The 24801-nt window shown below is 50.2% G+C and overlaps 1 protein-coding gene across 6 annotated transcripts in view; it reads left to right on the top strand.

The window, feature by feature from the left end:
- trappc9 (trafficking protein particle complex subunit 9) overlaps positions 1-24801 on the top strand; it is a 1142468-nt gene that overhangs the window by 278517 nt on the left and 839150 nt on the right. For all 6 annotated transcript variants that reach the window (XM_072467873.1, XM_072467875.1, XM_072467870.1 and 3 more), the window contains one exon: positions 9139-9302. In XM_072467873.1, coding sequence (XP_072323974.1) covers positions 9139-9302 — 164 coding nt within the window. The remainder of the gene's footprint in view (positions 1-9138; positions 9303-24801) is intronic.

The following is a 24801-nucleotide window of genomic DNA, read 5'->3' as shown; positions in this document are numbered from 1 at the left end:
CAGGAAGTTGAAGGGGAATATAGACCGAGATTAGACAAGTGGACAAAATGACATGCAGTTTTATGTGGAGAACTGAGAGGTTGTAGAATAATGCAGCACGGAAGGAGGTGATTTGGCTCATTACCTCTGTACTTGCTCTTTAATCTTAGACATAGACATAGAATTTACAGTGCAGAAGGAGGCCATTCGGCCCATCGAGTCTGCACCGGCTCTTGGAAAGAGCACCCTACCGAAGGTCCAAACCTCCACCCTATCCCCATAACCCCATAACCCAGTAACCCCACCTAATCCCCATAACCCAGTAACCCCACCCTACGGGCAATTTTGGACACTATGGGCAATTTAGCATGGCCAATCCACCTAACCCGCACATCTTTGGACTGTGGGAGGAAACCGGAGAACCCGGAGGAAACCCACGCACACACGGGGAGAACGTGCAAACTCCGCACAGACAGTGACCCAAGCCGGAATCGAACCTGGGACCCTGGAGCTGTGAAGCAATTGTGCTAACCACCATGCTACCGTGCTGCCTTTTAGGAAAAAATATTTTTAGTCAAGGTTTTTTACATATCTACATAAATATAACAGAAGACCACCACATCAACATGACAGAAAGCACAAATCCCCAACCTCCCCCTGCTGACCCCTCAATCCACCTTGAAGAAATCAATTAATGGTTTCCACATCCGGGTGAACGCCTCCTTTGATCTTCGACTCCCGCAAAGCGAACTTGATCTTCTCCAATCACAGGAGTTCTGCCAGATCCCTCACCCATACCCCTGCCTTCAGTGTCTCGGAGTCCTGCCAACACAAGCAGATCCGACTCCAGGCTATCAGGGAAGCAAAGGCTAAATTCAATAGCCTCTCTCCCTACCTGGACTCCCAGATCTTCCGACACACTGAATATCAACAACTCCGGAGTCGGGGCCACCCCCATACCCAGAATGTCGGACATAACATCCCCCTGCCAGAACCTCATCAGCTGTGGGCACGCCCAAAACACGTGGATTTGATTAGTGCCCCCCCCCCCCCCCCCCCCCCCCCCCCCACAGTGCATCGCCCACAGTTATCCTCCAACTCCGCAAAGAACTGGCTCACAACCATCTTGGTTGTACTCGTACGTTTCCTCCAACTCCTCCAGCCCTGCAAACTTGCCCCCTCTGAACAAGTCCCAAAAGTACTCTATCCTTAACTGTCGTCACATCCAGCCTCACCTGCACAAATCTATGGTTAGCACATGTCTGCACCCAGAACGATATGCTCTCCAATCCATAATGTTGCCTACGCTGGTTCCACACCCGCAATGCCTCATCGGCGAGAACGGAAGGGCTGCCAACAACGGTGCCCACAAACCTGTTCCCAGCACGACACTGCCGTCTCCAGAATGATCCCTCCTCCACCGCCCATTTCCTCACCAATGCAATACCCCCCCCCCCCCCGGGATCCCCTCTCCAGGAACACCCGCCTCGCCCGCAGGTCTTCCCCGCCCACACAATATCCCATTCACCTTCCTGAAAAAGGACTTGGGAACAAAGATTGTGAGGTTCTGGAACATGAACAAGAACCTGGACAGCACCGTCATTTTCACCAGTCGCGCCAAGCTGGGCCCAGCTCTGAACCACCTGGATTCCTAGATATCAAAACCTTGCCCCCACCACCTGGAACGGCAACTCCCCTAACCTCTTCTTCTGTCCTCTAGCATTAATTGGGAACACCTCGCTCTCCCCAATGTTCAATCTGTACCCCAAAAACAGGCTAAACTCCCTCAGGACCTCCATGATCCTTGCAATGCTGCTCACCGGGTCTGAAATGGATAACAACAAAATCTGAACCCGGCGAACCCCCCCCCCCCGCCCCCCGCCTCATTCCCCCAAACATCTTTCCAGCCACTTCATGCTTGCCAACGGCTCTATCGCAAGGCGAAAAGGAACGGGGAGAGCGAGCATCGCTGCCTCGTCCCCCCCATTCCATAAACCCCTGGCGAAATCTGAACCGGCCCAACACCTCCAACAAATACAACCACTCCAGCTGATCAAAGGTCTTCTCCGCTTCCGTCGCCACTACTACCTTTACCTCCTGGCTCTCCGAGGGCATCATAATAATGTTAAGCAGCCTGTGTATACCTGCTGACAACTGGCTTCCCTTCACAAATCCCGTCTGATCCGACCCTATCACCCCCGGCACACAGTCCTCTATCCGCAATGCCAATACCTTTGCCAACAATTTCACTTCACCATTAAGCAGCAGTATCGGGGGTACGACTCACACTGCTCCAGGTCCTTATCTTTCTTCAAAATCAGGGAGATGGAAGCCTGCGACAGTGTGGAGACTGGGTATGGGGGTGGCCCCGACTCCGGAGGACATTGTACCTCCCCACGAGCAGTGGCCCCAGCTCCGCACCGGATACCTGAGAAAACTCTGCTGGGAACCCGTCCGGCCCCTGGGCCTTGTCTGCTTGCATTGACCCCATACTGTCCATCACTTCCCATAGCCCAATCTGGTCCCCCAATCACTGTACCCTCTCCTCCTCCACCCCGGGGAATGCCAATCCATCCAGGAACCGTCTCATCCCCTGGCTCCCCCAGGCAGGGGCTCTGACTCATACATGGAAGGGCTCAAATACCCCATTCATCCCTTATGGGTCCGTCACCACCTTGCCCCTCTTGTCCCTCCCTACCAACCTCTGTCGCCGCTGCCTGCTTAGTCAGCTGGTGGGCCAGCATCCGACTCGCCTTTTCCCCGGACCCATACACCGCCCTCTGCGACTGCCCTGCTCCCTTCCTGAGGACACTAACTCAAACTCCACATGGAGTCTCTGCCTCTCCTTCAACAACTCCTCCTCTGGTGCCACCGAGTACCTCTGATCCACCCTCAGAGTCTCCTCCACCAGCCTTGCCCCATCTCTCGCTCCACCATCTCCTTCTGTGCCCGGATCAAAATAAATTCACCCCTAATTACCGTGTGCCTCTCAATGTGGCAGCCGTGACCTCCCCATTATCATTCAGCTCTATGTAGCCCTGAATGATGACTCTCACCCGCTCTCTCACACCCTCATCCGCCAAGAGTCCCACATCTAACCTCCACTGCAGCTGTTGGGCTTCCCCCATGCCACCCGCAAATCCACCTAGTGCAGCGCGTGGTCCGAAACCATGATCATTGAATACTCCGAGTCAGCACCCCCGTCAGCAGAACCTTATCGGTCACAAAGAAATCAATCCTGGGTACAGCCGGTGCACATGTGAGAAATACGAGAACTCCTTCATGCTCGCCTCCCAAACCTCCATGGGTCCGCCTCCCCCATACATGTAATCCATGAACCCCCTCAGCTCCCTGGTCACCACCGACACTCTCGACGACATAAGACTCGACCGGTCCAACCTTGGATCCAGGACCGTGTTGAAATTTTCCCCCATAACCAGCTTATGCATGTCCAGATCTGGGATCTTCCCTGACACCCGCCTCGTAAAGTCCACATCATACCAATTCAGGGCATAAACAATCACATTTAGTGGCATCCCCTCCAACTTCCCACTGATCATCACATACCGACTCCCCCAAATCGACCACAATGCACCCTACATCAAACGACACTCTTTTATTAACCAACACCCCCACCCCCCTCGTGTTCATGTCTAATCCTGAGTGGAACACCTGCCCCACCCACCCCTTCCTCGGCCTTGTCTGATCCCCGAACTTCAGGTGCGTCTCCTGCAAGGACGCAACGTCCGTCTTCAACCCCCTCAGATGCATGAAAATACGCGACCATTTAACCAGCCCATTCAACCATCTTGCGTTGCATGTGACCAGCCTGGTCGGTGGGCTCCCCACCCCCTCCTCCCCCGCCGATCAGCCATACCCCTTTTTGTTTTTTAAAAATAAATTTAGAGTACCCAATTCTTTTTTTCCAATTAAGGGGCAATTTAATGTGGCCAATTAACCTACCATGCACATCTTTGGGTTGTGGGGGTGAAACCCACGCAAACACTGGGAGAATGTGTGAACTCTACATGGACAGTGACCCCGAGCCGGGATCGAACCTGGGATTCTGCGCCGTGAGGCAGCAATGCTAAGCACTGCGCCACCATGCTGCCCCCATACCCCTTTTTAGGCCAGCCCCTCCAGGCCCACCCCCAGATGTCTGCCGCCATCTCTCACTTCCCAACTGCTCCACACCAACCACACCCATGTCAGCAACCACCCTCCTTTCCTCTCCCGCCCCCCCCGCCCCAAAGAACCAACCCATTCCCCCTCTCATGCACTTTCCTCCTGACAACCCCCTGCTTCACTCCCGTTAATTAGCCCGCCCAGCTGGCATGGTGGCACCCACCCAAGGTCTCTGACTTCCCTTCACCCTCATAATCCACTCCCAACAACCAACAAACAAAGAAACACAAAAGGCACATCAACCATCTCTGCTTCCCCCATTGTGACCTGCCCCAATCCACTCACCCAATATTCCCCACAATTTATGCAAAAATCCTCTCCGAAATTCAGTGTCATCACACTCCTCCCAGTCCATGGTCTCTCATAAAGTCCATTGCCTCCACCGGCGAGCCAAAATAAAATTCTTGATTTTGATGCAACAAGCAGGCAGGATAGAAGATCCCGAACTTCTTGTAGAGGCGGCCTTTAACCGATTATACGCGGCCCTCCACTTGACCAGCTCTGCACCCAAGTCTTGGTAAATGCGCAGCTCACTTCTCTCACTTCTCACTCTTCAGCTCACTTCTCTCCCAGGTGCACTTCTTGCTCTGCCTCGCCAACTCATGATCTTCTCTTTATCCAGGAACCGACTCATCCTCACCACCATCGCCCACGGCGACTCCCCCATCAGCGACCTCCTCTTCAGCGCCCTCAGCACCTGAGCCACTTCGGGGGGGGGCGATCAAAGGCCCCCTCCCCCATCAGCTTCTCCAGCATGCTCGCCACACACTTGGAGGCATCCGCACCTTCGCGATACCTTGGGCATCCCAACGATCCTCAAATTCTGCCTCCTGGAGCGGGTCTCAAGGCCCTTCAGTTTCTCTCTGACTTGTCTAGCTGCCCATTACAATCCCCATCTCTGCCTCCAGTGAAATCAGCTAATCTTCATGCTCCTTCCACCTTCTGGATCGCCAGGCCTTGAGCTTCCTGTCACTGCTCCATCCGTTTGATCGCCGCCGTAAGTGGCTTCACCACCTTGGCCAAATCCTCTAAGGCCTCTTTCTGTGCTGCTGGAATTTGCAATTTAAGAACTCCGCCTGCTGCTCCGTCGACCACTGGGAGGGCAGAGCTGCCCCCTTGCCCTCTGCCATCTTCACCTGTGTCGCACCACAAAAACTTTGTGCTCCAACTGCTCTCTCTTCCTTGTGGCACGCCTCATCCCATGAGCCATACACCAGTCTCACCAGAGGAGTATTATGTTCCCTGGACACTCGTGCACTTTTTACTCTCAAACGCCACACGATTCGGGTGGGAAAGGACTGAGAAAATCCACCTCGAGCGGGAGTCACCAACTGTACGACCACTCACTCCATGGCTGTCACTGGTAGTACCCTTGCTCTTTTATCTACCCAGTTGGTCCCTTTCCTTGTTCCATAGCCCTGCACTCCTTTCCATTTCAAATATATATCCAATTCCCTGGAAATGATCAATCACATGGGATCAAAGAAAGATAAATTGGGATATTCTCTTCAATATGAGAAATTAGGCAAAATGATTCTTGGTGACAAATACTCACCATTAAAAGTGAGTGCACATGTTTAAGAAAAAGGTGATGGAGCCTAAATTCTTTCACTTCATTGGATGCTGTGTCAAAATAAATTTTCACAACTGAAATTGATAGATGAACAAAAACAACAACGATACATGAATGTAAAAAACAAAATGTTTCGAGGCAGTTCATAGGAGGTTTAGAAAACAAAATTGACACCAAGTCATGTGAGGGAATATATGTAAGCACATGACTAAAGGATTGGACAAAGGCATAGGTTCTGAGGAGCATTGAATAGAAGGAAAGAGAGGTGGAATGGATTAAAGGAGGGAATTTCAGAATTTAATCTCGAGGCAACTGAATGTACAGTCTCCAGTTGTGGAGCAGTTAAAATTTGGGATGCTTGGGAGGCCAGATTAGACGAGTGTGATTCTCCCAGAGGATTGTGGGGCTGGAGGAAATTACAGAGCAGTGGAGAAGTGAGGCCATGGAGCGATTTGAAAACTAGGATGAGTATCAGGAGATATGGCAAATAAATATCATATGCCAGGGGCTGGCTTAGCACAGTGGTCTAAGACAGCTGGCTTGTAATGCAGAACAAGAACAGCAGCGTGGGTTCAATTCCCGTTCCAGCCTCCCGGAACAGGTGCCGGAATGTGGCGACCAGGGGCTTTTCACAGTAACTTCATTGAAGCCTACTTGTGACAATAAGCGATTATAATAATATATAATTGTGGTATTATAGGTATTACGGTACCTGAGAGGCAAAAGTACCATTGGTAGAACCTGTATGCTTGCTATTGGCTAGAGTGTACAATAGCTCCGCCCTGATAGGTGGGGTATAAGAACCCGTGCCGCCCCAGCAGCCCTCATTCTGTACCTGAGCTGCTGGGGGAAACATCTAGCTTATTAAAGCCTTCAGTTGGACTACAACCTCGCTTTAGTGGTCATTGATCGTGCATCAATAATTAAATGGGGAAATGAGATGGAATTGTACATCAACGATGATCGAATAACTTGGTGATACAGGTCTGGGGGATTGCATTCTATTTCTGTTTCGACGCTCCAAAATAGTGCCAGTAAAAGAGGTTGAAATGGGCAGGTTTAAGAAAGGTTCTGCTAAGGTAGTGTTTTTCAAACTTTTTCTCCCGGGATCCACTTTTACCAACTGGCTGATCTTCACGAGCCACACCAGTGGACTTTGGCGAGCCATGCTGACCGACCTTCACGACCCACTATTATTTCTTACCATGAATGCGACAGGTGAGCCTTCTTGGTCCTCATGATCTCACTTGCTTTGTCATTCAGTGTTACAATTCTGCTAAGGACTGATGATTTAATTCTCACTGCATTGATTGAAAACAATCAAGAGATTTGTCCTTGAACTCTCCATGTTGAGTTTCAAATGCCTTTAAAGTTTTGAGGGATTTAAACTTTAATTTACCAGTACTTCCCTGCACATAATACACATGGGCTTTGTATTCTGGTTTGCATTGGCCATTATTAATGCACAGGGTTACAGGCATAGGGTGAGGCAGTGGGCCTCAGTAGGGTGCTCTTTCTGAAGGTTGGTGCAGACTCGATGGATCGAATGGCCTCCTTCTGCACTGTAGGGCTTCTATGGGTTCTAATGTTATGCTGACGTTAATTTCAGCCTGAAGCCTATTGCAAGTTACTTCATGAAGATTGTAAGGTTTGCAGATTCACATTGACCTGCAAATTTGCAAGTACCTGGCAATCTACAAAGTTCCCTGGTAGCAACAAATAAGCTGATTTCTGCTAATTTACTGCAAAATATGTTACCATTAAAGGAACAGACCACTTTGAACACAGCTCCATCACACCTGCAGAATAATTCTGAGAATAGGAATTATAAACACTTACCTGTGACATTTTGTGAGCAATGCCATGGAAGATCTGTGCGATTATAAAAATAGTGCGCCTTTCATGAATGATATGACTAGGATCTGTTAACCTTTTTGCACAATTGTCAGTCTCTTTTCTTACAGATTGAGACTGTGTCTATTTGACTACATAATTTACTTTGTGTTCTCGCCAATTGGTTTGCACAAATCCTTTCTACACAAATGTGATGTATTTCAGATTATTTAAACAATTTCCATGCATTAATATCCTTTCAAAGGTGCTTTCCCTGAGATACCCTCTCTACTATTCTAATTCTAGTTGAGTAGCAATCAATCCTATGCAGGGATTCCTCTCATGTGATATTTGTCACTTTTAAGTCTTTTATTCTCAAATCTGAGAATACAACATTTTTCAATTTAAGCTTTGAGATTTTTCTAATACGAAGGTGTTGTCATGTAATAAACTATTAGACCTATAGAAGGAGCTGTTATCTAAAATATGCAGCCAGTCAACTGATTGAGTCGATTGGTTAATTGTTGTTGATAGTTAATTGGACCAGAGGACATGACAGGAAAACTTCTAATGCGAACAGACATGTTTGTATACTTTACAATGAGACGAGAAAAAATAAAAACATTTCTGCAGTAATTGTTTTCTTTACAGCTAAAGCAGTAAAACTTTTACGACATTTGAATGGTGTTACACAAAATTACAAGATATAGTGCTGAACAAATCAACTCCAAATAGTTAAGTGATTGCGCTCATTTTTGCAAGGGAGCATGGCGTTACTGATTAAATTGGCAAACTATCTACGGCTAAGTACAGCAGAGTTAGTGGGTCATGCTACTCATACTTATAGGAGTTTGTAATAATAATCATTATTAGTGTCACAAGTAGGCTTACAGTAACACTGCAATGAAGTTACTGTGAAAGTCCCCTAGTCGCCTGTTTGCATACACTGGGGGAGAATTCAGAATGTCCAATTCACCTAACAAGCATGTCTTTTGGGACTTGTGGGAGGAAACCGGAGTACCTGGAGGAAACCCACACAGACACGGGGAGAATGTGCAGACTCCGCACAGACAATGACCCAAGCTGGGAATCTGACCCGGATCCCTGGCGCTGGCTAGCAACAGTGCGAACCACTATGCTTTATTGGCCAAAGTTAATTAATTATGGTTACTTGATGGCACCATCACCTTGTTTTACTGGCACTGAATAGTAATTACTCATTTTGTAATAGTAAAAAATGTATTACCTGAGCAAGATGGTGCCTCAAATCAGGTGCAGATATATTTGTGATCGTTGCATCTCGTGACATCAATGGACTCATTTCAGGTATGCTAAATTAGAAATAATTATTGTATATAATTGTTACAATTTACTTCTTCAAATTTTTTTTAAAGTGTTCGATGATGAGATAGAGATATGGTTTTGATTTTCAATTTATTGGCTATTTTGTTTAATAGTGAACTATTTTGCTTTTAGGCTAGCCTGAAGCTCTCAATACATGTCAAAATATATTTTTGTCACATTTGTGCAAAAAATATTTAATATTAATATAATGTATTTTACTGTAGGTCTGCACACACACTGCTGCCATCATCGGGTGATGAGGTTTCGAGTAGTGCATCAGTTCAGCTCTTCAATGGAGAATTGCAACAGCTAACAATCAAACTAGAGAACATTGGCACCGAGCTTTTAGAAACTTTAGAGATCTCTGCTAAGACAATAAATAATAAAGGTTAGTAAAGATCTATTGCTCAGTGGAAATGTCTGTTTCTTGCTTTAAAAGTAATGTGTTTTGATACTTTGTCTTATAGCAATAATCTTATCAGGGATTTATTTGTAAATTTTGATTAAGAGAGGTTTTCCCTTTTATCAGGTACAGAAAATGATACAATGGAGTTCTGAGTGAAATTAAACTCCATTGAAATAATTGAGGAAGTAATTGCTCCATTGAGAAAAATAAGACACTTACAAATGGATAAGGATAGGTTCCGTGAGTGGGCCAAAATTTGGCAGTTGGAATTCATGTGGATAAGTGTGAAGTTAACTATTTTGGTCGGAGGAATATAAAGGCAACTTCTTATCTAGATGGAGAGAAAGTTCAAAAGCTTCGGTGCAGAGAGATCTGGATAACTTTGTGCATGAATCGCAGAAAGCTAGTATGCAGGTACAGGAGGTAATAAGGAAGAAAAATGAAATTTTGACATTCATTGTTAATGGAATAGAGTATAAAAGTAGGGAAGTGCTGTTGCAACTGTATAGGACATTGGTAAGATTGCATCTGGAGTACTGCACACAGTTTTGGTCCCCTTGAGGAAGGATGTAAATGCATTCGAGGCAGTTAAGATAAAATTCAACAGATTGATTCTAGTGGTGAAGGCCTTTTCTTATTATCGAATCACTAAAGTGCAGAAGGAGGTCATTTGGCCCATCGAGTCTGTACCGACCCTATGAAAGAGCACCCTACATAGACCCAATCCCCCGCCCTATCTCCATAACCCCACGTCTTTAGACACTTAAAGGGCAATTTAGCATGGCCAATCCACCTGACTTGCACATCTTTAGGCTGAAGAAAGATTGAACAGTTTAGACCTATACTTGTTGTAATTCAGAAAAATGAGAGGAGATCTAATGGAAATATATAAGATGCTAAAACGCATTGACAGGGTGGATGTAGAGAGATGTTTCCCCTTGTTGTACATTCCAGAACGAGGGGCCATAGTTTTAGGCTTAGGGGTGGCAGATTTAAAACCGAAATGAGGAGGAATTATTTCACTCACAGGGTTGTGAATCTGTGGAATTATCTACCCCAATGTGCATTGGGTGCTGGAAAACTAAACAAATTTAAGGAGGAGATAGATTTTGGGCAGTCGCAGGATGAAAGGTTATGGGGAGCGGGCAGGAAGATGGAGATGAGACCGAGATGAGATCAGCCATGATTGTATTGAATTGCGGAACAGGCCCGAGGGGCGGAACTGCCTATTCCTGCTCCTAACTCTTGTGTTCTTATGAGATTTTTAATGCCCACTGTAAACCACACCAACTGCAATTTTCAATTTCACATTGTATTGAGGAAGTAACTAACATATTATCTAGGGAGGAAGAAATTGTAAGGTTACAGGGAAAAAGTAAGGGAGTGGCACTAGGTAAGTTGCTTTTGCAGATCGTCAGCACCGACATGATGAACAAAATTGCCTCCTGTGCTGCACCCATTTCAATGCGTCGTTGATTTTATTTGATCTGTTTTTCTGATGTTTGCGTACAAGGTGTTTTTAGAATCATTCAGCATGATAGATGTGTGTACGATCTGGCGACTGATGATGATGAATAATATTTGGTTCAGTATGAGTTTTGCATGAATCAGATTTTTTGCTTTTAAGAGTAGAAAGGTTGAAACCACCTTGTTTGACGTTCACTTAATAGCCATGTTAGGGAGAGAAAATACAGTGCACTTCAGTCTTACGAGAAACCAGATGGAGATTCTTGGAGTTTCAAACAAGACCTTTATTATAATAATAATAATCTTTATTGTCACAAGTAGGCTTACATTAACATTGCAATGAAGTTACTTTGAAAAGTCCTGAGTTGCCACATTCCGGCGCCTGTTTAGGTACACACAGGGAGAATTCAGAATATCCATTTCACCTAACAGCATGACTTTCGGAACTTGTGGGAGGAAACCGGAGCACTCGGAGAAAACCCATGCAGACACGGGGTGAAGTTCAGACTCCACACGGAGAAAGTTCAGACTCCACACAGACAGTGAACCAAGCCAGGAATCGAACCTGGGACCCTGTAGCTGTGAAACAACAGTGCTAACCACTGTGTTACCATGCTGCCCACAATTATGAAAGCAAGGGCTCCAGAGCTCCAACCCATGGCATACAAGAGAGTCCCAATGCAAGGACAACACTGTCAGTTATATCTTTGGATTCAGTTATAAGAAATCAGCATATGCCAATCAAAGGTTTACATTTGTTATTCGTTGTCTGTGTCCAATCACGACTATCTGTGTCCAATCAGGAGCACGATGATTCCTTCCATGCTGCTTTGTGGGTCTGCAATGTAGAGGAGCAGGTCATCTGCATAGAGCGAGACTCTGTGCTCTCTGCCTCTCATTTGGATCCCCCTCCAGTTTTTTGTTGTTCTGAGAGCGATCGCTAATGGTTCGATCGCTAGAGTGAACATCAGCGGGAACAGCAGGCATCCCTGCCTGGTGCCCTTGTGCAGCTGGAATTACTGGGAGTTGGTGTTGTTTGTTCGTATGATCGTCGTGGGAGTGTTGTGTCGGAGCTTCACCCAGGAGGTGAACCCTGTTCCGAGCCTGAACCGCTCCAGTACCTCTGAGGTTCTTACACTCAACTCTGTCGAAGGCCTTTTCTGCGTCCAGGGGGAAGATCACTTCTGGTGTTCTCCCCCCCGGATGGGTCATTATCATGTTCCGCTGGTGCCTGATGTTCGAGGTTAGCTATCCATCTTTGACAAAGCACGTCTGGTCCTCTGCAACCACCTCTGGTACGCAGTCTTCCAGCCTTCTGGCTAGGATTTTGGCCAATATTTTGGCGTCCGCGTTTAGTAGTGAGATGGGTCTGTATGACCCAAATTCCGTTGGGTCTTTGTCTTTCAAAGGTATCAGCCTGTGCTAGTGTAGGTAGCAATGTGTCCCTAGCCAGCGAGTCTGTGAACATCTCCCTCAGGTGCGGGGCCAGTGCTATCGCAAATGTTTTATAGAAGTTGGTCGGGAACCGGTCCCGGCGCCTTCCCCTCCTGCATGGAGCTAATACTGTCCATAATCTCACCCAGTGCTAGTGGTGCTTCCAGGCCCCGTTTTCTGTCCTCCTCCACGACTGGCATGTCCAGTCCATTGAGGAACCGTTTCGTCCCCGAATCCCCAGCTGGGGGTTCTGAGGTGTACAGCCCTTGGTAGAAAGCCTCGAAGGTTTTGTTGACCTTTTCTGGGTCTGTTTCTGATATGCCTCTGTTGTCCCTGATTTGTGCAATTTCTCTGGCGGCAGCTTGCTTTCTTAGCCAGCAGGCGGCTGGCTTTATCTCCGTGTTCGTATAGGGTCCCTCGTTGGAGTTGGTGCTCTGCTTTCCTAGTGGAGAGCAGGCCAAAGTTCCTTTGTAGCTCTTTCCTCTCCGCCAGGAGCTCTGCGGTTGGGGCCTCGGAATATTTACAATCTATCTCCAGTATGGAGTCAACCAGTTGCTGCCGAGCCGTACTTTCCTCCCTATCTCTTTGCGGTTTGAAAGCGATTAATTTCCCCTTTAATTACGGCCTTTAGCGCTTCCCAAAACGTGGAGGTTGAGGCCTCCCCGTTTTGGTTGTTCCCTGTATGCTCCGTTATGGCCTGTTGTGATACCCTTTCGTTGAAAGCCTTGTCGGCTAGTAGGGCAGTGTCCAACCCGTCTCCAACCTCACGCCCATATGATGTGGAGTGTGGTCGGAGATCACAATTGCGGAGTATTCCGCTTCGATCAGCCCTGGAAGCACCGTTTTCCCCACCGCAAATAAGTCAATTCTAGTATATACGTTGTGCACTGGGGAGAAGAAGGAGAACTCCTTTTCCCCCGGGTGGGTGAACCTCCAGGGGTCCACTGCCCCTATCTGTGCCATAAAACAACCGAGTTCCTTTGCCATGTTTGAGGTCTTCCCTGTTTTGGGGTTTGATCTGTCAATCATTGGGTCCTGTAGACAATTAGTTGCTGATTAGTTTTGCCACCCTCTGGCTCTCGTCCCATAACATGAATTTTAGGTCTGTCCCTCCCAGCCCGATCTTACCCGCAGTCGGTCCTGCTCTCTCAGGTGTGTCTCTTGGAGGAAGACTATGTCAACTTTCATGTTTCTTAGATGGGTGAAGACTCTGGATCTTTTCACTGGGATGTTGTGTCCCCTTACGTTGCAGGTGACTATCTTGCTGGGGGGGCTTCTGTCCCCACGCTCCTGTGGGATGAACCATACTTACCTTGTGGATGCGCCCCTGCACGCCAAGGTTTCCCTTTGTTCAGGGGCCGTCCAAGATGGCCGCTGTCACTGCGTTCCCCATGCGGTTGGGTCCCTGCGCTCCGGGGCTTCCCTTTGTCCAGGGGGCACCCAACATGGCTGCCAACGTTGCGTCCAACACGTGGATCTGCCCCTGCACTCTGGGGTCTCTCTTTGTCCAGGGGGCACCCAGCGTGACCGGCCACTGTGCGTCCGCCACGTGGGTAGGCTCCAGCACGAGGATCTCCCTTCGCCCAGAGACCGTACTGGGTGGTTGCCGATGCCCTGCTCTGTTGCACTCCGGCGCAAGCTTTCCTGCTAGTGCAGTGACCCCTCCGGGGAGTTACTGTCTCGCTTCTCCCTCACCCATTCTCTAAGGTTCCTGCCTGTTCTCTCCTAATCTTACCCTGCATTCCTCTCGCTTGCTTTCCCTTCTCCGCTCCGTTCGTTCTCTCGTACTGGGCCATGGTCTCCCACCTGAAGCGGTCCCTCGGATAGTGGTTTGCCTTTTGTCTTTCAGGGTGCGTTTCCTGTGGGTTGGCGGGGGGGGGGGGGGGGGGGGGGTGGGAGAGGCTCGCTCAGACCGTTTCCTGGCTAGGTCCGCCCCAAAGTCTTGGTATATTCTAATTGCTATGTCCTTCCCATTGGCAGTTCTTGGTCTGACTGGCCCAGTACAGGATTGTTTCACTGTCTTGGTACCGAAGCAGTTTGGCTATTAGTGCCATCAGTTGCTCCCCGACTTTGGGTTTCGGGCACAGCGACTGGTGTGCCCTGTCCATTTCTGGTGGGTTGGGGAAACTTTTCCTCCCCGCTAGGTTGTCCAGTATCTCGGCCACGCATACCGTGGGATCCCTGCCTTCGATACCCTCTGGTAGGCCCACAATCCGTACGTTTTGCCTTCTTGAGTGGTCCTCTTGGTCGTCCACTTTGCCCTTCAGGTTCCCCTGAGTCGTGAGCAACCTCACCACCTCCTTTTCCAGTGCCGTGATTCGATCGCTCTTGTCAGTTGCGGCCTTTTCCAACTCTTTAATGTTCGCCTCTTGGGCTTTGTGGTGGTATGTATTAGGGGTAATATGGTACCTGTGAAGCCGAGAGGCTATTGGCTGACAGGTCCCGGGTCCTGGTTGGATCTGCCGACTTCTGGCTCCGTCCTGAAGGCGGAGTATAAGAGCTCGAGTTCTCCCCGCAGCCTCATTCTGTTACTGAGCTGCTGGGGAACAAGTCTCGCTTAATAAAGCCTAGATAGACTTCATCGCTTCTCGTCTCGTGTAAGTCATTGTGCGCTACAATTTATTAAGCGAGCTTAAAAAACTATGGAGCTCCGGATCGCCCCAGAGTGCCTGCGGATCAGCCCCCATGCAGCAAACTCGGCGGCCGTGTTCAAACACTGGCTAACATGCTTCGAAGGCTACCTTCGAACGGCGCCCGGCCGGATCACGGAAGAGCAGAAAATGCAGGTCCTGCATTCGAGGGTAAACCCGGAGATTTACGTGCTTATAGAAGACGCGGAGGATTTCCCGACGGCGCTCGCGTTGCTGAAGTGCATCTACATTCGGCCTGTAAACCAGGTCTACGCACGCCACCAACTCGCGACGAAACGGCAAATTCCCTGAGAATCGCTCGACGAATTCTACGGCGCGCTGCTGATTTTGGGACGAAACTGCAACTGCCCGCCGGTGAACGTGATCGAGCACACTGACCTGCTAATTCGAGATGCATTCATGGCAGGTATGAACTCTCCCCAAATTCGTCAGAGACTTTTAGAAAGAGAGTCGCTCGGACTCTCAGAGGCACGGGCCCTTGCGGCCTCCCTTGATGTGGCCTCCCAAAACGCCCGCGCCTACGGCCCCGACCGCACGTCAGATCCTTGGGCTCTGTGGACCCCCGTTGCGACCGACTCCCCGGCCCCCTCACCCCCCCGCAAGCTTGCGCGGTTAGAGCGCCAGACCATTCCGGGGGGGCCCGCTGCTACTTTTGCGGGCAGGCGAAACACCCCCGGCAGCGCTGCCCGGCCCGCGCAGCTACTTGTAAAAGCTGCGGCAAAAAGGGCCATTACGCGACAGTGTGCCGGTCCCGGGGGGTCGCCGCAATCCCCGGGGAAGAACGAGGACAACACATCCCGAACACCCCCCGGCGTCCCATGTGCGACCCACGGGCGCCGCCATTTTGGGTCCCGGACACCACGAGGGGAGGATGGGCGCCGCCATCTTGTGACCCCCCAGCCACTTGCGATTCATGGGGGCGGCCATTTTGTCCACCCCCGACCGCCTGCGATTCATGGACGCCGCCATCTTGGTTGACAACAAAGGACCCCAGCATAGACGGCTCCACGGGGTCTGAAGAAAACGCCGCGACACTACTGCCACGACTGGCTTCGGTGACACTGGATCAATCGCGGCCCTGGACGCTCCAAACGACGACAACAACGGTGCTGGTCAATGGATATGAGACGCCATGCTTGATCGGCTCCGGGAGCACGGAAAGTTTTATTCACCCAGATACGGTAAGACGCTGTTTTCTGTCCATCCATCCAAGCACGCAAAAGATTTCCCTAGCTGCAGGATCCCACTCAGTGGAGATCAGGGGCTGTTTAGCACAGGGCTAAATCGCTGGCTTTGAAAGCAGACCAAGGCAGGCCAGCAGCACGGTTCGATTCCCGTACCAGCCTCCCCGAACAGGCGCCGGAACGTGGCGACTAGGGGCTTTTCACAGTAACTTCATTTGAAGCCTTCTTGTGACAGTAAGCGATTTTCATTTCATCGAAGGGTTCTGCATCGCGAACCTAACGGTGCAAGGGAGGGAGTTTAAGAACTACAGGCTCTACGTCCTTCCCCCAACTCTGCGCGCCCACATTACTGGGATTAGACTTCCAGTGTAACCTCCAGAGCCTAACGTTCCAATTCGGCAGCCCAATACCCCCACTCACTATCTGCGGCCTCGCAACCCTCAAGGTTGAACCGCTGTCCTTGTTTGCAAACCTCACCCCGGATTGCAAATCCGTCGCCACTAGGAGCAGACGGTACAGCGACCAGGACCGGATGTTTATCCAGCTGAAGGAAGGCATAATAGTCCCTGGAGAGCCCAGGTGGTAGTCGTGAAGACCGGGGAGAAGCAAAGGATGGTCGTAGACTATAGTCAGACCATCAAGAGGTACACGCAGCTAGATGCGTACCCTCTCCCCCGCATATCCGACATGGTCAATCGGATTGCCCAGTACAAGGTCTTTTCCACCGTGGACCTCATGTCCGCATACCACCAGCTCCCCATCCGCCCAGGTGACCGCAAGTACACCGCCTTCGAGGCAGACGGGCGGCTATACTATTTCCTAAGGGTCCCATTTGGCGTCACGAACGAGGTCTCGGTCTTCCAACGGGAGATGGACCGAATGGTTGACCAGCACGGGTTGCAGGCCACGTTCCCGTATCTCGACAACATAACCATCTGCGGCCACGATCAGCAGGACCACGACGGCAACCTCCAAAAGTTCCTCCAGACCGCTAACGCCCTGAACCTCACATATAATGAGGAAAAATTTGTTTTTAGCACAAACCGTTTGGCCATCCTGGGATACGTAGTGCGCAATGGAGTGATAGGCCCCGACCCCGAACGCATGTGCCCCCTTATGGAATTTCCCCTCCCCCACTGCTCCAAAGCCCTGAAACGTTGCCTGGGTTTCTTTTCATATTACGCCCAGTGGGTCCCCCAGTACGCAGACAAGCCCCGCCCGCTAATACAGTCCACTACCTTCCCCCTGTTGACAGAGGCCCGCCAGACCTTCAGCCGCATCAAAGCGGATATCGCAAAGGCCACGATGCGCGCCATCGACGAGTCCCTCCCCTTCCAGGTCGAGAGCGACGCATCCAATGTAGCTCTGGCGGCCACCCTTAATCAAGTGGGCAGACCCGTGGCCTTTTTCTCCCGAACCCTCCATGCCTCAGAAATCCGCCACTCCTCAGTGGAAAAGGAAGCCCAAGCCATAGTGGAAGCTGTGTGACATTGGAGGCATTACCTAGCCGGCAGGAGATTCACTCTCCTCACCGACCAACGGTAGGTAGCCTTTATGTTCGATAATGCACAGCGGGGCAAAATTAAGAATGACAAGATCTTAAGGTGGAGAATCAAGCTCTCCACCTATAACTATGAGATCTTGCATCGTCCCGGAAAGCTGAACGAGCCGTCCGATGCCCTATCTCGCGGCACATGTGCCAACGCACAAATAGACCGCCTCCAAGCCCTCCATGAGGACCTCTGCCACCCGGGGGTCACTTGATTCTACCATTTCATAAAGTCCCGCAACCTCCCCTACTCTGTGGAGGAGTTCCGTATAGTCACCAGGAACTGCCACATCTGCGCAGAATGCAAACCGCACTTTTTCAGGCCGGATAGAGCGCACCTGATCAAGGCTTCCCGCCCCTTTGAACGCCTCAGTTTGGATTTCAAAGGGCCCCTCCCCTCCACCGACCGCAACGCATACTTCCTGAACGTGGTGGACGAGTACTCCCGTTTCCCCATCGCCATTCCCTGCCCCAACATGACCGCGGTCACGGTCATTAAAGCCCCGGGCACCACCTTTACACTGTTCGGCTTCCCCGCATACATCCATAGTGACAGGGGGTCCTCCTTCATGAGTGACGAGCTGCGTCAGTTCCTGCTCAGCAAGGGCATTGCCTCGAGCAGGACGACCAGCTACAACCCCCGGGGGAACGGGCAGGTAGAGAGGGAGAACGGCACGGTCTGGAATACCGTCCTATTGGCCCGACGGTCCAGAGATCTCCCAGTTTCCCGGTGGCAGGAAGTCCTCCTGGATGCTCTCCACTCCATCCAGTCGCTGCTGTGTACCACCACTAACCAAACGCCCCACGAGCGCCTCCTTGTCTTCCCTAGGAAGTCCTCCTCCGGAACGTCGCTGCCGACCTGGCTGGCAGCCCCAGGACCCATCTTGCTCCGGAAACATGTGCGGGCGCACAAATCGGACCCGTTGGTCGAGAGGGTTCACCTTCTCCACGTGAACCCGCAGTACGCCTATGTGGTGTACCCCGACGGCCGACAGGACACGGTCTCCCTGCGGGACCTGGCGCCCGCCGGCAACACACAGACACACCCAACACCGATCACCCTCTCCCTGCCACCGGCGCACCCCACGACCGCCCCCTTCCCGGGGGGATCGGTCCTCCTCCCGTGCTGGCCCAGGAGTAAAACAGGAACAAACAGCGCAATGCTCCCGGAGGCGACAGCGCCTGAGCCAGCACCTGCACCACCACCGGGGCTGAGGCGATCGACGAGGAAAACCAGACCGCCCGCTCGACTCGTGGAATCCGCGTGACACCAAGAAAGCAAGAATTTTGTTGTAAAAGAATTTTTTTTCCTTATTGTAAATAGTTCTGACAAACTGGTACATAGCTAAATGTTGGGCTAAATATGTATAGCCACAGTCCAAAATTTGTTCCAGGGCCAGCCTTGTAAACCGTTACCAACATGCAAACCACCACCCCGCCGGGTTCCTTTTTAACAAGGGGTGAATGTGGTGGTATGTATTAGGGGTAATATGGTACCTGTGAGGCCGAGAGGCTATTGGCTGACAGGTCCCGGGTCCTGGTTGGATCTGCCGACTTCTGGCTCCGCCCAGAATGCGGAGTATAAGAGCTCGAGTTCTCCCCGCAGCCTCATTCTGTTACTGAGCTGCTGGGGACAAGTCTCGCTTAATAAAGCCTAGATCGACTTCATCGCTTCTCATCTCGTGTAAGTCATTGTGTGCTACAGGCTTCCAGTCTCTTCTGGGTTCTGCTCAGGGCGGGCTGTATTTCGGCCAGGGTCTTGGCCACCGCTGTCTTCATCGTGGCCTCCACATCTGCTTTCACCTCTGCTTTTATTTCCTGTTAGTGCTCCCTCAGCGCCTCGGCAAAGGATGCCTTCCAGTTCCCTCCTGGTACAGGGGGAATTTGTTACTGCTCTTTTCGCTTTGGCGAAACTTCCGCTCCGCCGCCTCGTGCGCCGGTCGGCTCGTCCGAGTGTGTTCGCCTCTGGCCCCTTCTGCTCCTGGTGTCCTGCCACAGCTTGGTTTCCTTCGGCCACTTTCGCCTCTGTTCTCTCGCTTTCTTCCTTTCTTTGTCTTATTAAGGTTGGGGACTGGATTGCTGCGTCTTTTTTTTTAATAAATGTTTTTTATTGTGTTTTTGAACAAAGTATATTTACTGTTATGTACACAGAATAATATATATAAGAGAAAGGCACACACAAACATACCCCCACCCCGCTCGCCCAGTCTATCTCTCCCTCTCATGCTTTCGCTGCTTTACCCTGGTTCTTGGCAACCTGGCTATTCTTCTGCTTGTCCGTGGCCACAAACAGGTCCCGGAACAATTGGGTGACTGGCTCCCACGTTCTCTGGAAGTCGCCGTCTGACCCTCCGATGGCGAATTTGATTTTCTCCATTTGGAGAGATTCCGAGAGGTCGGACAGCCAGTCTGCAGCTTTGGGTGGTGCTGCTGACCGCCAGCCGAACAGGATTCTACGGCGGCCGATCAGGGAGGCAAAGGCAAGGGCGTCCGCCTTCCTCCCCAGGAATAGATCTGACTGGTCTGAAACCCCGAAGACTGCCACGTTCGGGCATGGCTCCACCCTCATCCCCACCACTTTGGACATTGCCTCGAAGAAGGCTGTCCAGTACCCCGCAAGTCTGGGGAAGACCAGAACATGTGGGCGTGGTTGACCAGGCCTCCTTGGCACTGTTCACATCTATCCTCCATCTCCGGGAAGAACCTACTCATACTGGTTCTTGTTAAGTGGACTCCATGTACCACTTTTAGTTGCGTCAGGCTGAGCCTTGCGCACGTGGAGGTAGAGTTGTGTTGCGTCTTTTTAGCGCGTTTCATTGAAACGTGGCTGTTTTTTGGATCCATGGGAGGAGAGCCACCTAACTGCGCAGCACGTCATCATCACCGGTAGTCAGGAACCAGTTCTCTGAAAAATAAAATCGAAAATGTTGGAAACACTGAACAGGTCAGGCAGTATCCGTGGAAGCAGAAATGGTCAAGGACCTTTCAGCAGAACCGGAATTTAGTATCCCTGCTGTATTCCACTTTTCATATAGTTCTGTGTTGCTTGCGTTATCTAGTATGTGATTATCCTCATGAAGGTCATCGGACTGTACACTTTTTATTCTCAGCGAGCTAAATTTAACAGTTTGTTTTATTTTAGGTAAGCAGTGTCCTGAATTCAAGAAGCAACATTCCTTTTTAATGTGAACAGTTACAATTCATTCTACAAAGAAACATCTCTGCGTAATGCACTTTGTCATGTTTCAAACATAACCCAAAAGCAATTCACATACCATAATTAGCATGAATGACAGTGGCAGTACAACTATAAGATCAAGTAACAACTATTGAGCAGATTCTTGACCCTGACTCTCGAGAGCTAGGGGTACTATATTCAATCCCTGAATATATTCTATCTTTATTAATAAGTTATTCTGGGATTTGTTGTATGCCTTGAGAAATTTCGAGATGGTGATTTCCACTTGGCAGAAAATATTTAGCAGGAAAAGTTTCACTCCAAAAGCTTATTGAGTATCACATTGATCCGGGTAATTTTTTCTTCTTCTGATAAGGGCTTCATAAGCAAAATCACATTTATTTCATCTCCAGTTGCCCAAAGAGGAAAGAGCTGGATATGGTTGATCTCTTTGAACTGTTGCAATCCTTGTGATGGTGCTCTCATGATAGTGCTGGAAAGGGAATTCCAGGATACAGAACAAGAATCCGATTGGAAAATAGCCATTATATATCAAAGTCAAAATGTTGAGTTCCATTTGGGTGTCCTTGGCAAGTGTGCATCTTCAGAATCTCCATGGATATCAGCAGCTTCAGGTCATCCCAAAAGCAATAGTTCCGAGAAACAATAAAATAGACTAGGGATGCAGATTTCTGCTGATAGCTTGCTTTTTTTCTGGCAACTGAAATAAACATGCAACAGTTAGAGCATTCAAGCAAATTTACTGAACTCTGAACAATAGTCTTTTTAAAAAATATATATTTTATTAAAATTTTTCAAACAAAAATGTTTCCGTTTTTACAACTCAACAAGGGATTATACATTAACTGGTAAATAACATTATTTAAATAATATAGTGAACTTAAAACAAAAACTAAAAAAGCAAAAGCAAAAACACAGAATAGTGCTCCCCCCCCCCCGGGTTGCTGCTGCTGTCATTTCTATCTTTTCATTATCGTTCCGCGAGATAGTCAAGGAACGGTTGCCACGGCCTGGAGAACCCTTGAGCTGATCCTCTCAACGCAAATTTTATTCGTTCCAATCTTATGAACCCTGCCATGTCGTTTATCCAGGCCTCCACGCCCGCGGGTTTCGCTTCCTTCCACATGAATAGAATCCTACGCCGGGCTACTAGGGACGCAAAGGCCAAAATATCGGCCTCTTTCGCCTCCTGCACTCCCGGCTCTTCTGCAACCCCAAATATAGCTAACCCCCCAACCTGGCTTGACCCAGACCTTCACCACAATTGAAATTACCCTTGCCACGCCCCCCCCAGTACTCCTGCAGTGCCGGACACGACCAGAACATGTGTGTGTGGTTCGCCGAGCTTCCTGAGCACCTCCCACACCTGTCCTCGACCCTGAAAAACCTGCTCAGTCTTGCTCCCGTCATATGTGCTCTATGTAGAACCTTAAATTGAATCAGGCTAAGCCTGGCACACGAGGATGAGGAATTTACCCTACTTCGGGCATCCGCCCATAGCCCCTCCTCGATCTCTTCCCCCAGCTCTTCTTCCCATTTTCCCTTCAGCTCCTCTATCATTGCCTCCCCCTCGTCCCTCATCTCCCGGTATATTTCGGACACTTTGCCCTCTCCAACCCATGCCCCCGAAATCACTCTCTTGGATCCCCTGCGTCGGGAGCTGTGGAAATTCCCTCAACTGTTGCCTCGAAAATGCCCTCACTTGCATATATCGGAAGGCGTTCCCTGGGGGCAACTTATATTTTTCTTCTAGCGCTCCCAGACTTGCAAACGTCCCATCTATAAACGGGTCCCTCAGCTTCCTAATTCCTGCTCGTTGCCAACACTGGAACCCCCCATCCATCCTCCCTGGGACAAACCTGTGGTTATTCCTTATCGGGGACCACACCGAGGCCCCCGTCACTCCCCTGTGTCGCCTCCACTGCCCCCAGATCCTCAAGGTTGCCACCACCACTGGGTTTGTGGTGTACCTTTTCGGGGAGAACGGCAGCGGCGCCGTCACCAGCGCTTTTAGGCTCGTTCCCTTACAGGACGCCATCTCCAGCTTCTTCCACGCTGCTCCCTCTTCCTCCCTCATCCACTTACAGACCATCGACACATTGGCGGCCCAATAGTAGTCGCTCAAACTCGGCAGAGCCAGTCCCCCTCTGTCCCTACTGCGCTGCAGGAACCCCCTCTTTACTCTCGGGGTCTTTCCTGCCCACACAAAGCTCGTAATGCTCCTATTTATTTTTTTAAAAAGGCCTTTATGATCACAATGGGGAGGCACTGAAACACGAAAAGAAACCTCGGGAGGACCACCATTTTAACTGCCTGCACTCTGCCCGCCAGCGACAGCGGCACCATATCCCCGCTCTTAAAGTCCTCTTCCATCTGCTCCACCAGTCGCATCAGGTTAAGTCTATGCAGGGTTCCCCAGTTCCTGGCCACCTGGATCCCCAGGTATCGGAAGTTCCTTACCACTCTCCTCAGCGGCAGAGCATCTATCCCCCTACCCTGTTCCCCGGGGTGCATTACAAAAAGCTCGCTTTTCCCCATATTTAGTTTGTATCCCGAGAACTCTCCAAACTCCCTAAGTATCTGCATTAATTCTGGCATCCCCTCTACCGGGTCTGCAACGTATAGCAGTAGATCATCTGCGTAGAGCGACACTCAGTGCTCCTCTCCCCCTCTAAGCACCCCCCTCCACTTCTTAGAATCCCTCAGCGCTATGGCCAGTGGTTCAATTGCCAACGCGAACAGTAACGGGGACAGGGGACACCCTTGTCTTGTACCCCTATGTAGCCGAAAATACCCCGATCTTTGCCGCTTTGTGACTACGCTTGCCATCGGGGCCCCATATAAGAGTCTGACCCATCTAATAAACCCCTCACCGAACCCAAACCTCTTCAGCATCTCCCACAGATAGTCCCACTCCACCCTATCGAATGCCTTCTCTGCATTCATCGCCGCCACTATCTCTGCCTCCCCCTCCGGTGGGGCGTCATCATCACCCCCCAGCAACCTTCGTACATTAACATTCAGTTGTCCCCCTTTTATAAACCCTGTCTGATCGTCATGCACCACCCCTGGGACGCAATCCTCTATCCTTGTCGCCATCACTTTTGCCAGCAGTTTGGCATCTACATTTCGGAGTGAGATAGGCCTGTATGACCCGCATTGCAGCGGGTCTTTATCTCGTTTCAGGATTAGCGATATCGTCGCCTCCGACATTGTCGGGGGTAGCATCCCCCTTTCCTTAGCCTCATTAAAGGTTCTCGCCAAAAGCGGGGCCAACAGATCCATATACTTCCTGTAGAATTCCACCGGAAACCCGTCTGGTCCCGGGGCCTTCCCTGCCTGCATGTTCCCCAGTCCTTTAATCACCTCATCCACCATGATTGGCGCCCCCAGACCTGTCACCTCCTGCCCCTTCACCTTCGGGAACCTTAGCTGGTCCAGAAAGTGTAGCATTCCTTCTTTTTCCCCCGGGGGTTGGGATTTATATAGCCTCTCATAAAAGGTCTTGAACACCTCATTCACTTTCCCTGCTCTCTGCTCCATATTTCCCGTTTCGTCCCTAACTCCCCCGATCTCTCTCGCCGCCATCCTCTTCCGAAGTTGGTGGGCCAACTGCCGGCTCGCCTTTTCCCCATACTCATATTGCATCCCCTGTGCCTTCCTCCCCTGTGCCTCTGCCTTTCCCGTGGTCAGCAGGTCAAACTCCATCTGTAATCTTCGTCTTTCTCTGTGTAGCCCTTCGTCTGGGGCCTCCGCATATTTTTTATCCACCCTCAAAATTTCCCCCACTAATCTCTCTCTTTCTTTGCCCTCTTGTTTCCCCTTGTGGGCTCTGATGGAGATCAGCTCTCCTCTAACCACCGCCTTCAGCGCTTCCCATGCTACCCCCACCTGAACCTCCCCATCGTCGTTGACCTCTACACCCCCTCAATACACTCAATACACCCCCTCACCCTTCCGCAGACCCCCTCGTCCGCCAGTAGTCCCATATCTAGTC

This window comes from Scyliorhinus torazame, chromosome 11, assembly GCF_047496885.1.
Source record: "Scyliorhinus torazame isolate Kashiwa2021f chromosome 11, sScyTor2.1, whole genome shotgun sequence".
Classification (NCBI taxonomy): domain Eukaryota; kingdom Metazoa; phylum Chordata; class Chondrichthyes; order Carcharhiniformes; family Scyliorhinidae; genus Scyliorhinus; species Scyliorhinus torazame.
Note: the sequence above shows the minus strand (reverse complement) of the source record. Positions and strands in the feature narration are given on the sequence as shown.